Source organism: Pleurodeles waltl, chromosome 8 (genome assembly GCF_031143425.1).
Source record: "Pleurodeles waltl isolate 20211129_DDA chromosome 8, aPleWal1.hap1.20221129, whole genome shotgun sequence".
In the NCBI taxonomy this organism is placed as follows: Eukaryota; Metazoa; Chordata; class Amphibia; order Caudata; family Salamandridae; genus Pleurodeles; species Pleurodeles waltl.
This window is the reverse complement of record NC_090447.1, coordinates 424209333-424224355: the sequence shown is the minus strand read 5'-3', so window position 1 is coordinate 424224355 and position 15023 is coordinate 424209333. Positions and strand designations below refer to the sequence as shown.

The 15023-nt window shown below is 49.0% G+C and overlaps 1 protein-coding gene across 2 annotated transcripts in view; it reads right to left on the bottom strand.

Annotated features, from left to right (window-relative positions):
• The window catches only part of LOC138250007 (uncharacterized), a 117990-nt gene that overhangs the window by 60373 nt on the left and 42594 nt on the right, over positions 1–15023 (bottom strand). For both annotated transcript variants that reach the window (XM_069204309.1, XM_069204308.1), the window contains exon 3: positions 13435–13495. In XM_069204309.1, the coding sequence (XP_069060410.1) occupies positions 13435–13495 (61 nt within the window). The remainder of the gene's footprint in view (positions 1–13434; positions 13496–15023) is intronic.

The following is a 15023-nucleotide window of genomic DNA, read 5'->3' as shown; positions in this document are numbered from 1 at the left end:
CTGCCTTTAAAGAGGCTTTTGAATGAAAAGTTGAAGCAACCTGGTCTAAACCATTTTCGGATGCATCTGTAAGTCAACCGGTGGTTAGGCCATAGACCTGACCCAGAGGACTCAGCAGCTGTAAACCAGCACCCGGCTCCTAAGAGCTTGGTGGTTCAGGCTTCCATCAGCAGGGTAAATCCCAATAAGTTCTGTACTGCACCTCTGGACAGAGAGTTAAGGCACAGTGATGCAGTCTGCAAAAGTATTTTCCTCTTCCACATTGGCACTGAGGTCCCTGAACAACAGCTGCATTATGAAACACTACACACATGCCTTTGTCACGATTTACCATTGGCTTATCATCCAGACCAGATGGGGATGGCGTGCGGCCTTGGTTCTTGCACGTCCTACTCTGGCCGAGGTAGGGGCGACCCCTTCCGGTAGCCATGGTGCTGCTGACAGTAGTACGCCACCACAGTCCGTGCCCTCCAGAAGGAGTCCCAGAGGAAAAACCCCGTAGGGAAAAAACCTCCAGACAGGAACTCTCTGGAACAGAAGGACACAAGAAAATCAGAACTTCAATGCCTGGAAAATCACTGGAAGGACAGAGGAAAAACAGGAGCGAAACTGGAGTCCAATAGAAGACCAGCCGGAGCGTGACCACCACAGGAGAAGTGTTGCAACGCAAAGAGAAGAAGAATCTATCCTCTTATATACCCCTTGACAGGAAGTGACATGCAGGACGAAGTAGGATTGCCATCTTGGATTGGGAAAGGGGCTATAGAACCAGATAGGGAAATACACCATTGTAGTAAGGGAAACAGATGCATGCAGGGAAGATGAAAGGAGAATGGTATGCTGGGAAAGAGAAACAATGGCTCCTCCAGGAAGAAGAAGGAAAAAGAGAAGGTCCTAGAATGTGACACCAGGTAAGTGGAAGGACCAAGGGGGGGATGCGTGCACCCCGCGACAACACCCGTGCCACGCATTATACACCGCGAGGACCGACGCCCAATCATGGGCCTCGCCGTGGTAAAGAAAACAGAGCGTGGCTGGAAAAAAGGGCCGTAGCGGGCCCCGCAATCTGGAAAAAGGATTGCGGCCCCCACCGCGGCCTGAGCAGGGGATGCCACGAGCTCCCGCGGCATGACAGTAGGCCCCCCCCAGACCCCAGGTTTGTGTGGGAAAAGACGGAAAAAGTTACGGACCAGAAGAGGGGCATGAACCGAAGAGGTGTCTTCCCAGGAACATTCTCTCATAGGATAGCCCTTCCAATAGATGAGAAACTGGAGACTTCCACTGAAGAACTGAGAGTCACAGATCTCCTGGACCTCGTATTCAGGCACATCATCAACCAATTGAGGAGGACAGGAGAATTGTCTGTGAAAAGGATCAGGAACATAGGGTTTTAGCTTAGACACATGAAACACAGGATGTATTTTCAAAGACCGAGGCAAACGAAGACAAACAGAAACGGGATTGATCTTTTGAAGGATCAGAAATGGACCATAATACCGGGGTTTGATCTTATTTTGGGATAATCGGAGAGGTAAGAATTTAGAGGAAAGCCAGACTTTATCATTCATTTGATAAGACGGGGCATCACAACGTCTTTTATCAGCCATCCTTTTCATGTGTATTTTGGTGGCTTTAAGATTAGAATGTATAACATGTTGGATACCGCATAGTCGTCGAACAAATGTTGTGATGGCAGGGAGTGTAGATGATTCTCTGAGAGTAACAGGAAAGGCCTTAGGATGGAACCCATAAGAGCAATAAAATGGAGAGACCTTTGAGGCACTATACACTGCATTGCACAAACTACGTAAATATTGTTCAAGACCCTGGTTTAGGTGTTCAGTCTGTCCATTTGTTTGGGGATGGAAGCCAGATGACAGAGCCACGTCGATTTTGAGTGCTTTACAGAATTGTTTCCAAATGCGTGAGATGAATTGGGAACTATGGTCCGAGACGATGACTTGAGGAAGGCCATGAAGCCGAAAGATCTCCTGAATAAAGATTTGACTTAATTCATTTGCGGTGGGTAACTTCTTTAATGCAGTGAAATGAGCCAATTTAGTGAATGTGTCAACTGTCACCATTACTACTTGATACCCAGCTGAGGGAGGCAGAGAACACATCAAGTCAGTGGATACAGTATGCGACGGAGCCGGTGGAACAGTTAAAGGACGGAGCAACCCTGCTGGTCTGTTACGAGGTGTCTTTGCTTGTGCATAGATGGGACAAGAAGTCACATAGCTTTCAGTGTGGGCCACCAAAAGGAACGAAGAAGGAGATCTTGGGTGGTTTTAATACCGCGATGACCTGCGATTGGGGAATCGTGGCACATACGTAGGGCCTCAGTTTGGACTGTTTTAGTAGGCAGGAACAATGGTTTCTTGTGATAATAGTATTCCTTATCTTTACCTAACTGTGGACGTAATTTATTCATTTCAGTTTTATCGAGATTAGAATACTCAGATTTGACTTTGTCAAGAAAGGATTGTACTAACCCGATGATTCTATCAGGTTCAATTACATTTTGCATAGTAGAATCACTACATTCAGGATAGTGTCGCGACAAGGCATCTGCCAAAATGTTTTGGGAACTAGGGATATACATTATGTAGAAGTCGTATTGACTGAAAAAAGAAAGCCCATTGGGCTTGACGACTATTTTGGCATTGGAAGTTTCTTAAACACTATAAATTTCAGTGATCTATTCTCGCCTCACAGGGTTCTTTAGATCCCATAAGAAATTGTCTCCATTTCGTGCAAGCTGTTTTCCAGACGAACAGTTCTTGTTCTAAGACCGAGTAATTGCGTTCCGAATCAGACAATATGTGGGAAAGGTAAAATCCGGGGTGTTCTAACCCATCATCACTTTGTTTTTGCAGTAAGGCTGCCCCTATCGCCTTTTCTGAAGCATCTGTGACAACAATGAACTGTTTAGTGGTATCCGGATGCCGTAAAATGGGAGCTTGAGTGAAGGAATGTTTTAATGCTTGAAATGCGGATTCCGCATCCTTGGTCCAACAGAAGCCTTTCCGTAGATTTTCTTTCTTAAGAGTTTGTGTGATATGACTGGTTTGCTGGGCGAAGTCAGCTATGAATTGAAGATAGAAATTGGCCAATCCTAGAAAACACTGGGTTTCTTTGAAGGATGAGGGGGATGGCCAATCCAGTATGGCTTAGACCTTGTCTGAGTCCATAGCAATACCTACTTGGTTGATATGATACTCCAAGTATTTCACTTCAGTCTGATCAAATTCACATTTTTCTGGTTTGCAGAATAGATGATGTTGCCTCAGCCTTTCTAGTACTTGGAGTACATGTTTAGTGTGAGGTTCTGGGTGAGTGGAGAATATTAGAATATCATCCAAATAGACAACCACCGTTTGGTGTAAAAGGTCAGAAAAGATAGCGTCCATAGACCTTTGAAATATGGAAGGAGTGTTGGTGAGCCCAAAGGGCATTACCCGATACCCATAATGGCCAAAAGGAGTTCTGAAGGCACTCTTTCATTCGTCACCCTCTTTTATCCTTAAAAGATGGTAGGCTCCCCTAAGATCTAATTTGGTGAATTTCTTTGCTCCTCTGACGGCTTATGAAATATCTTTAATGAGGGGCAGAGGATAGCGGTCTTTAGTAGTGATCTTATTTAATCTGCGAAAGTCTATACAAGGACGTAAAGCCTTCACCTTCTTCTGTACGAAAAAGAGGGGATCCCCTGCGGGTGAAGAGGAAGGGGCAATCAGACCACTCTGAATGTTCTCCTCTAGATATTCTTTGAGGATCTTTTTCTCAGGCTCGGTAAGAGAATACATTCTCCCAAAGGGGACTACAGCATCAGGTTCCAAAGGGATGGCACAATCATATTCTCTGTGAGGTGGTACTACTGGCTTATCCGGTTTCTGAAATACATCTGCATATTCCAGATAATGACTGGGTACTCCTTGGAGGAGGTTAGTGGAACAACCTACTTTAGGTGGTGTTAATAACATGTTCTTCGGGGACCAGTAAGTTCCTGATAAATAAAAGTGCTGTTGACAAAATTGGGAAGAAAGTGAAATGGTTCTAGTTTCCCAATTAATATAGGAATTGTGCCAGGTTAGCCATGGAATACCTAGAATCATGATGTGATCTGGTGAAGATTTCAGATTGAAAGAGACCTATTCCTGATGTCTCCCGAATTGTAAACACAAGGTAGGAATGGTATTAATGACAGGTCCCAAGGCTAGAAGAGAACCATCCACTGTATGAACTTGCTCTGGTATGTCTTTGAGTACCAGAAGTATTTTTTTTCCAGAGCCCAAGTTTCATCTAAGTAGATACCACTGGCCCCACAATCCAACAAGGCTAATGCTCTTTTTTCACAGCCATCGGCTAATTGTAAGGTAAAAGGAAAAGAGTTGTTACTACTTTTTTTGTGGAGGAACAAATGGAAGGTATCTCCGAACATCCCGTCCGCTCCCTTCTCACAGAGGACGGGAGTTGTCATTTCCCAAGGGCTTTGACGGACGAATGGGGCAGGCACGGATTAGATGACCGGAAGCACCACAATAAAGACTTTGGCCCTCATTACAACATTGGTGGTAAAAGCCGCTTACCGCCATGCAGAAGACCGCCAACACACTGCCGCGGCCGCCGAATTCCGCCACAGCTATTATGACCCACATTTTGGAATCCGCCAAAATTCAGACACCCACACAAGTCCGCCACACCAAAGGTCAGAGATAAACTGGCGATAACAAAACCTCCACCGTCACACCAATAGAAATACGCCCACACTATCACGACACACAAATCCACGCGGCGGTCTTTCAACCGCGGTATTCCATTGGCGGTACACACCGCTGCGCTCAAAATACACACACATCTACAAAACACAGCCACATTGGACAATTCAAAATACACACACCTGATACACATACACACACCACTCCCACACACCCATTACAATATAAAAGACACACCCACATCACCCACAAACCCCTACGACCAAAAATTCCAAAAGAAGGCCAAAGAGAGACAGCACCAGCAAGAACAACATTATCCACAGGCACACAACACCATCACCCACAGAACTTCCACGCACCTCACACAACACCCCACTACATATCAGCACACTTATCACCACACACTCCACCCCACACATCACCTACACCACCCCATGGCACGGCAAAGACACCCCAGGTTCTCGGAGGAGGAGCTCAGGGTCATGGTGGAGGAAATCGACCGGGTAGAGCCACGGCTATTCGGAGCACAGGTGCAGCACACCTCAATAGCAAGGAAGATGGAGCTATGGCAAAGAATAGTGGACAGGGTCAATGCAGTTGAACAGCACCCAAGAAATCGGGAGGACATCAGGAAGAGGTGGAACGACCTACGGGGGAAGGTGCGTTCTGTGGTCTCAAGATACCACCTGGCGGTTCAGCGGACTGGCGGCGGAACCCCACCTCCTCCCCCACAACTAACATGGGAGGAGCAGGTCTTGGCGATTCTGCATCCTGAGGGCCTCGCAGGAGTAGGTGGAGGAATGGACTCAAGTAAGACAAATCTTAATTATTACATCCCCCACCCTACCTGCATGCCAGCACATACCCCCACCCTCACCCTCATCCCCAGCACTCCAACTCCTCACATATATCCCAACATCACAAACCACCCATCCCAACACCAAGCCCTGCATGCAACAACAAAGCATGGACACACATCACTAAAGCATGCCCACTGCACATACCCATACAACCCCCTAAACCATCATCACACAAGGTCCCACACAGGAATGCAAGCACTGGGGTACACGGTCACCCACCCATTGCACACCATGACACACACAGATGTCATAACCATCCTTTTATACCCCTGCAGGACCCCTACCCAACGTCACCGGACAGGAGGGTCCACACATGTCCACACCACCAACAGAAGAGGCCCACGGTGATGACAGTAGCTCTGTCCAACTGGATCTAGATGACCAGCCCGGCCCATCGGGGACCTCGGGACAGTCGGTTCTCCTCACCCAGTCACAGGCCACCACAGAGCTTCCCCCCTCTGGAAACACCAGCACAGCACCCACCCAGCGGGCCCATACCTCGTACCCAGGACACATCAATCAGCCATTGTGTGTCCACCACTACAGGGAACCCAGGATAACCCACAACCCCAACAACAACAGGGACCTGGGGGCAGTGGCAGTGGGCACACGGTCCAGGGGATGGAGGCCCAGGAGCACAGGGGAACTGGGAGGGCTGCTGTGCGACAGGGGGCGGACAGGCCAAAGGAAACCACTCTCCACGAGGCCCTCTCCTCCATCATGGGAGCCTACCACCACTCCCAGGAGACGATGGCAACGGGACTGGCCAAGTTTCAGGAGACCCAGCACCTTCAGGAGGAACAGTATATGGACTTCAAGGAGGAACTCAGAACCATCAGCGCCACCCTGGGCACCATCGTAGGGGTGCTGAAGGAACTCATGAACACCAGGAGGGACACTGTGGCACTACAAGGGGCCCCTGACACTAGCATGGACGATGAACTGCCCACCACCTCTGCCGGCGCTAGTGGACAGGACGCCCCGCCACAGGACCACCACACCAGCACCCCACCCCCTGCAGAGGGAGAACCACCCCGCAAACGGTCTCTGAGATCCAGGACAAAGACAAAGCACGATGCCAAGACCCCCGCCAAGAAATGAGACCACCCTGATTGTCATCCTACTGTCCCACTTTGTCACCCTGTCCATACTTAAACTGCCCCAGTTCCACTTCCTATGCCCATACTGTATGGGCAATGCACCTGTGAGACTAATAGACTGGATTCTGCCATGGACATTTCTCCGCCATCACCCCTCACCATTTCACTACCCCCTCAAATATTGAGCACTAAAATAAACACCCTTAAAGCACAAAACAATCTGGAGTCTGTCTCTGATTTCGAAATAGTGTATTAGCAATTACAGTGACAAAATGCTCTTTAAATTGTAATGTCAACATACCTATGCCACACAGCTCTAGTCCATGAGGAATCTAAGCAGATGTCACACAGTGGGACCCACATCTGTGAAATCGTAAGGGAAAGTGACAACTCAGTGACCATACACTGGGTGAAAACGACAGGCAGTAGAGAGGTAGTAGTGTTAAAGTACATGTAGTAGGCAGGTCTGTACTCTTATCTGTGTCTCACTGGAAATATTTCTGGATCACTGAGTCCCTGTTGTTCATGTCTTCTTCCTCTGCTTCCTCGTCTTCACTGTCCACAGGCTCCACAGCTGCCACAATACCGCCATCTGGACCATCCTCCTGCAGAAAAGGCACCTGTCGTCGCAAAGCCAAGTTGTGAAGCATACAGCAGGCTACGATGATCTGGCACACCTTCTTTGGTGAGTAGAATAGGGATCCACCTGTCATATGGAGGCACCGGAACCTGGCCTTCAGGAGGCCGAAGGTCCGCTCGATCACCCTCCTAGTTCGCCCTTGGGCCTCATTGTAGCGTTCCTCTGCCCTTGTCCTGGGATTCCTCACTGGGGTCAGTAGCCATGACAGGTTGGGGTAACCAGAGTCACCTGCAAATGGTGAGGGACAACTGTTAGACACACACTAACTTGGAGGGATATCCCCAGACCCAGACAACCATTCCCACTGACTTGCTTCCAGGTGCTCACCTAATAGCCACACACGGTGCCTCTGGAGTTGACCCATCACATAAGGGACGCTGCTATTCCGCAGGATGTAGGCATCATGCACTGAGCCAGGGAACATGGCATTCACATGGGAGATGTACTGGTCTGCCAAACATACCATCTGTACATTCATCGAATGATAACTCTCCCGGTTTCTGTACACCTGTTCACTCCTGTGGGGGGGTACTAAAGCCACATGTGTCCCATCAATGGCACCTATGATGTTGGGGATGTGTCCCAGGGCATAGAAATCACCTTTCACTGAAGGCAGATCCTCCACCTGAGGAAAAACTATGTAGCTCCGCATGTGTTTCAGAAGGGCAGACAACACTCTGGACAATACGTTGGAAAACATAGGCTGGGACATCCCTGATGCTATGGCCACTGTTGTTTGAAAAGACCCACTTGCAAGGAAATGGAGCACTGACAGCACCTGCACTTGAGGGGGGATTCCTGTGGGATGGCGGATTGCTGACATCAGGTCTGGCTCCAACTGGGTACACAGTTCCTGGATTGTGGCACGGTCAAGCCTGTATGTGTTAATCACATGTCGCTCCTCCATTGTCGACAGGTCCACCAACGGTCGGTACACCGGAGGATGCCGCCATCTCCTCACATGTCCCAGCGGACGGTGCCTATGAAGGACAACAGCAAGCACAGAGTCAAACAACTCAGAGGTACGTACCCACAGTTTATACAGAACACCATTCATACACAAAAGATGGCCTGTATGTGTGTAGAGTCTAGGCCTAGGTATGTGTGACGCAGTTGAAAATGAAGCCATGTGGGCCCCTGAAATGGTGGCTCTCTGACCTCTAAGTCAGGATCCTGGCGGTGGCCTACCCGGAGTTGGATGGGCGCTTGAGGGCATCACAGCAGCCGCAAGGGGGTGAGTACACTCTCATTCTGCTGACTTTGCGCGCAGTGGAGGTGTCTGGGAGGGGGAGGTGGGCTGTGGGTTTCCCTAGGCCAGGGCGAGTTCCGTAGGCAAGGCCCCTCCGTAAGGCAGGCCATGTGGCACCCCACCCCACCTCTGTAGAGTGCCAAGTACACCTAGTCATGCCCCTGTGTCATCTATGTGTGCAGATGTCGTCCATAGCCTTGTAGGCCATTTCCCAGGAATTGAACAGTGGACCCCAAGAGCGCAGCGTAGTGCAGGGGGCTTCTGTGTCTGTTGTGTCCGCCAACGGTAGCGGTAATGCATGCACCCAACATGTCTTTCTTCTGTCGCCCCCCCCCTTTTTGTGGTCTCCCTGTTCTTGTGTGCATTAGCATCATCAGGTGGAGGAACAGTGGCACGGGAGCACGAGGGAGATGCATCCCACATGGCCCTGGAGGGCGAGACTACGGACTCAGAGTTCACCAGTGGGACAGAGGGCAAGGGGAGCTCCACGGCGGGGACAGGAGCTGACACCAGCGACACGGACTCGTCCTCTGATGGGAGCTCCCTTGTGGTGGCGGCAACATCTGTGCCCCCCGCATCTACAGGTACAGCCGCCACCCCCCCTACCAGCACCGCCCTCCCAGCAGCCCCTCAGCCTTTGCCCCGTGCCCGCTCACCCAGGAGGGTGGGCATCACCTTTGCCCTAGGCACCTCAGGCCCTGCCCCTGTCACCCCTGCTCCCCTCAGTGAGGAGGCCAATGACCTCCTCAGGTCCCTCACTGTTGGGCAGTCTACCATTTTGAATGCCATCCAGGGTGTAGAGAGGCAGTTGCAACAAACCAATGCATTCCTGGAGGGCATTCATTCTGGTCAGGCGGCTCTTCAGCAAGCTTTTCAGACTCTGGCCTCAGCACTGATGGCAGCCATTGTCCCCGTCTCTAGCCTCCCCCCTCCAACTTCCTCCACCCAGCCACAAACCCCTGTACCTCAGCCTATCCCAAGCAAACCTACAGACCAGCATGCACACACGTCAACACACAAGGCAAGCTCTTGCAAACATAAGCACCACACATCCCACAGGCACTCACGCAAGCATCACACACATGCAGACGCACCAACATCTACTGCCTCCACTGTGTCCCCCTCCTCCTCGTCTCCCTCCTCCCTCGCAGTCTCATCTACACTCACACCTGCATGCACTACCTCTACAGCCACTACGTCCCTCTCCAGCACACCCACCACCACACCCCGCTCACGTGCAGTCACCACCCCCACTGCCATTCACACGTCCCCTGTGTCCTCTCCCAGTGTGTCTGTGACGCCCCCTCCCAAGATACACAAACGCAGGCACACACCCACCCAACAGCCATCCACCTCACAACAGCCTCCAGCGCATGCACCTTCACCCAAAGTCACCAAACGTACACCTCCTACAACCACCACCTCTTCCTCCACTCCCAAACCCCCTCCAGCTACCCGTCCCAGTGTCTCCAAAAAACTTTTCCTGTCCAACCTTGACCTCTTTCCCACACCTCCCCCACCCCGTCCGTCTCATAGGTCCCGAAGTAGCACCTCAGCCACAACATCTCCGGGACCAGTGGTGCCAGTAGTCACCGAAATCTGGAGTGCACCGGCCACGAGGGCAGCCAGTGTGGCACGGAGCCACAGCACAGACAGTCCCCCACCTGTGAAGCATCAGAAGTTGACCAGTGCCCGGCAGGAGAGGGGGAAGACTCCAGCCACCAAAGCCGCTCCCAGAGGTCCCGGTGGGAGTGTGGAGTCAGCTGTGACACCTTCCAAGGTGGGGAAGTGCCACAAGAAACCCTGCAAGTCTGGGAAGAGCAGCACGGTGGAGAAGACCGCCATCATCCCCGATGCCCCAGAGCCCACCTCCAGCACAAGCCCAGCTGCCCAGGACAGGACCGCCAGCACCGGCCCACCTGCCCAGGAGGCCACCGCCAGCACCAGCCCACCTGCCCAGGAGGCCACCGCCAGCACTCGCCCCGCTGGGCCATGAAGGACCGCCAGCAAAAGCCCCGCTGGGCCATGGAGGAGCGCCAGCACTAGCCCCGCTGGGCCATGAAGGACCGCCAGCAAAAGCCCTGCTGGGCCATGAAGGACCGCCAGCATTAGCCCCGCTGGGCCATGAAGGACCGCCAGCAAAAGCCCCGCTGGGCCATGAAGGACCGCCAGCAAAAGCCCAGCTGGGCCATGAAGGACTGCCAGCAAAAGCCCCGCTGGGCCATTAAGGACCGCCAGCAGCTGAGACCCTGCAATGGAGACCGCCATCTCAAGCACCGCTGCACAGGACACCGCCGTCTCAAGCACCACTGCACAGGGCACCGCCGTCTCAAGCCATCTCAAGCACCGCTGAACAGGGCACCGCCGTCTCAAGCACCGCTGAACAGGGCACCGCCGTCTCAATCACCGCTGAACAGGGCACGCCATCTCAAGCACCGCTGAACAGGGCACCGCCATCTCAAGCACCGCTGAACAGGGCACTGCCATCTCAAGCACCGCTGAACAGAGCACCGCCATCTCAAGCACCGCTGGCCCATGAGCAGCAAGGGCACTGACGCAACTGAGTCCGTCACGGGGTGAATGATGCACTCTGGGCACCATGCCCCCTCCAGAACCAGTGGAGACTGTCATCCACTACCTCTGTACTTAGCAGGATGAAGCACTCTGGGCACCATGCCCCCTCCAGAACCAGTGTAGATTGACATCCACTACCTCAGTCCTTGGCAGGATGAAGCACTCTAGGCACCATGCCCCCTCCAGAACCAGTGGAGATAGACATCCAATACCTCAGTCCTTGGCAGGATGAAGCACTCTGGGCACCATGCCCCCTCCAGAACCAGTGGAGACTGTCATCCACTTGTGAGACTGTGGCTTTGCACTCCCCAGGATTGAACAGTGGGCAACCCACCCACTTGTGAGACTTGAGAGACTGTGGCTTTGCACTCCCCAGGATTGAACAGTGGGCAACCCACCCACTGTAGAGACTTGATAGACTGTGGCTTTGCACTCCCCAGGATTGAACAGTGGGCAACCCACCCACTTGTGAGACTTGAGAGACTGTGGCTTTGTACTCCCCAGGATTGAACCTTGCTTTTAAAACTAGGAAGAAATGCTGCACCCTCCTATTGGATGTCCAGTTTCTAACAACTAAATGGTCGAAAGATATAGAATGTCATATAAGCTCCAACACAGTTTGGAAATCTCTGTTCCTCATGCTGTGGACATTAATCTGAATAGCAAAAACATAATATGGTACTCTACTCTAAGACTGGTGGATGAGCTTATTAAGCTATCATGTGTTTTTATCAAACTTACAATGATAACCTGTTGCCTTGTACATGTAATGGCCTTAGTTGTAAGCTGAGATATTTTCCTCAATAATACTTTTCTACCATGATCCCTCTAGTCAACGTGATACAGGAAACGGCCTCTGTATGTATAAATGTATGGCAATAGCTCACCTTATCATCAGTTTGTGGTCTGTAAATCAGTGTTCTGCTTAGAGCCTTATTTGACACGGTAGAGATAATGAAGGCAGATTTAGAAATTAGTCTTCATAATTTATTACTTTGTGTATTCACAAGGATCAATGTTCCTCATGCTTTCATGTTTTTCGTTAAAGTCACATTGATTGAAAAATCGTAACTTTTTTTTAACAAACTGTACCTCATCTGTTAATTTTAATATGTCTTCTTTGTATTCACTTAAAAAAGGCATAGGAACTAATTACCGATGAAGAATGGCACATTTAGATGTTTATGTGAAGTGTTGATTATATCTCTAATTTAGGAACCCTCTTTGATCCATCCATATGAGCACCCTGTTTATTCTTAAACGTGAAACTGAAACTTTTTCCCATAGGTTTAATATGAGTGTAGTTAAAGTTTCTAATCACAGACGCCATAATGTACTTACAATAAGACTATTACATCCTTTCTGGCCTGCAATTGTTTATTACACGCCAGCAGTGAAGCCAGTGAAGGTGAGCTTCAGCTGCTGGGTCAGCACAGAGCTCAGAGTTTATGGTGTGGTTGGGAACTCCCGACACTTGACATGCTTTAAACAGCCCTACTGCTCATGTGACCATGTGACAGGCTACAGGGAGTGCCAGATAAACTCACTGTCCCTCTGCTAATGAGACCTGCAGCGGAAGGGATATTGGCACAGACCAACCCATGCATGCGAGCCCCTTCAACAGCAGACAGGAGAGATAAGACAGACCCACACTACATCATACAGAGGCAGCATGCACAGAGAACCCTCTGGCACTATAAGACAAGCCTTATTTATCTGCTCTACTACTAGGACCTTTCTGTATAAAACAATGAGGCCCAGTTCCTCTTGCAAATATAATGTCCGCCTCAGTAAGGTCATTGTTTAGGAGGTCCAACTAGGATCACTAAGATCTTTAGGAAACCAGTATTGTTTCCCAACTGCAATTTGAATTCCATTGAACCATACACAAAAAATGAGAGTGCCTACATATATCAAATCCCTTGAAAAGAAAAATGAGGGTACTTAAATGCATACATTGTGTCTTCATTTGCCTTGCAGTTATATGCAGAGGTAGACGCGACATTTTCAGTTCTTTTATTTTCTCTATTTTCCTGGTATACTTCAAGTTACCAGCTTAAATTTACAGTTTTCACTGTTAATAAAATAACCCATGTTTCGTCTGTGTAAGAGGGTATATTTATTACTACTTAATACTTCCAGCTCCCAACTCGTAATTATGTTAGGGATTCCTGTTGAACTTTTGTCTTGATTTCAAACAAAATAGATGAACATTTGAGCACTGTTTGTGCTGCCATCGGTTTTGATCAAGCTGTATTCAGCATAAAATCACTCAGAAAAATGTTCTTACCTATTGTATGAAACCAATCGGATTCTGTTGGACTCATGTCTTCTTTAATTTTCTCTTGTAACTGTAAAATACAGTAAAAGTATATATCAATATATATAGCATTAGTGGCCGAAATAGAAGGTTATACATAACTCCTTGCTTTAATTATATGTTTTAAAATGTTTCTACTTCGAATACTGGAATGTTAATCATGTTTATCAAATGTTCATCTGTTGAATGCATATGATTACTTATTGATTTCTTTTAAAACTAATTTTGTTTTATTTATCATTAGATGGTGGATAATATTTTTTGTACATATGTTTTATTATTTTGCATTACAACAGATACAGTTAACATTGCAGTCACAAGAACCACCCACCACCCAGTCGTTCCGATATCTGGGAGTGGAATACCCACTAAGTCACCAGTTATTGCAGTATCCCCTGTTCATTTTAGCTCTGAACTCCCCAAGCTCCTCGTCCAGTGCACCAGGATTATCAATGAGGGTTCAATCCCCCTTCCTACTTGTGTGTGATCAAGGAGTGTCTGAGTCTCCCTCCCTCAATCCACATTCCTATCTCAGCCCCCCCATATTTTATCAAGTTTCCTCAGACTCCCTCCTCACTTATAGACTTTCTTTTCCATTAATTTGCGGTGTCCCATGCCGAGTTTCCAGATTTGATACATAGAGGAAGTCCAGAGCCCCATCTCTGCGCAATGACCCACTAGCCCGCCATGCAGCCTAAGTTCACTAACAGTTTCTGGTAGCGGGAGTGGTCTATTGGGCCCGAAATACCCAGCAGTACCAGTCTGGGTTGCAGTTCCAGAGACAGCCCCATTGAGTCCCCCACTACTGCCCAGAAGGTTTGAATGCGAGGGCAGTTTCAAAAGGTGTGTAGAATGGTGCCTTCGAGCCCACATTCTCTAAGGCAAACTGTATCCCTGCCTTACCAATTCTGTGTAGTAATGTGCATGTGTAATATGCTCTGTGTAAGACCTTGAGTTGGATAAGTCCAAAGCTTGATTCTGTTGCCACCATTGTAGGGAACTCCAGAGCCTCTCGCTAATTATCCTCATCTAACTCCCCCAATTCTTGCTTCCATTTGGCCTGTTTCTTCAACTGGGGGGCCTGCGTATCCTCATTATCATTAGATGTGGATCATAAAACTGAAGAAACTCAGTGATCATAGATAAGGTAACAGTGATACACATACTGGTTATAACATTTGACACAATATACTACTTAGTGACATAAATTGTGGAATAAATTAAGCGTTAAGCAAAACAGAGGTATTATATTCTCATCATTATTACATCAAAAGTCGATGAGCATCATTATATTGCCTATCCCTTTCTACTTGTCTGTAGCATCAAAAGTCAACAAGAAAAAAATCCTCAAACTACAAATCATGACAGAGAACAAGCATTTGCAATGCAATGGGTCTTGCATTTGTTCGACTTAGAGCTATTACTTAGAGTTATAAACTCTTAACTGGACCTTTCTTGCCACATAACTTGAAAATCAAAAGTAAAACAGTTTCACATAAGCAAGCCGATTCACAGTGCCACGGCCGCAATGAGCATCAGCGACAAAGAGACACAAAAGG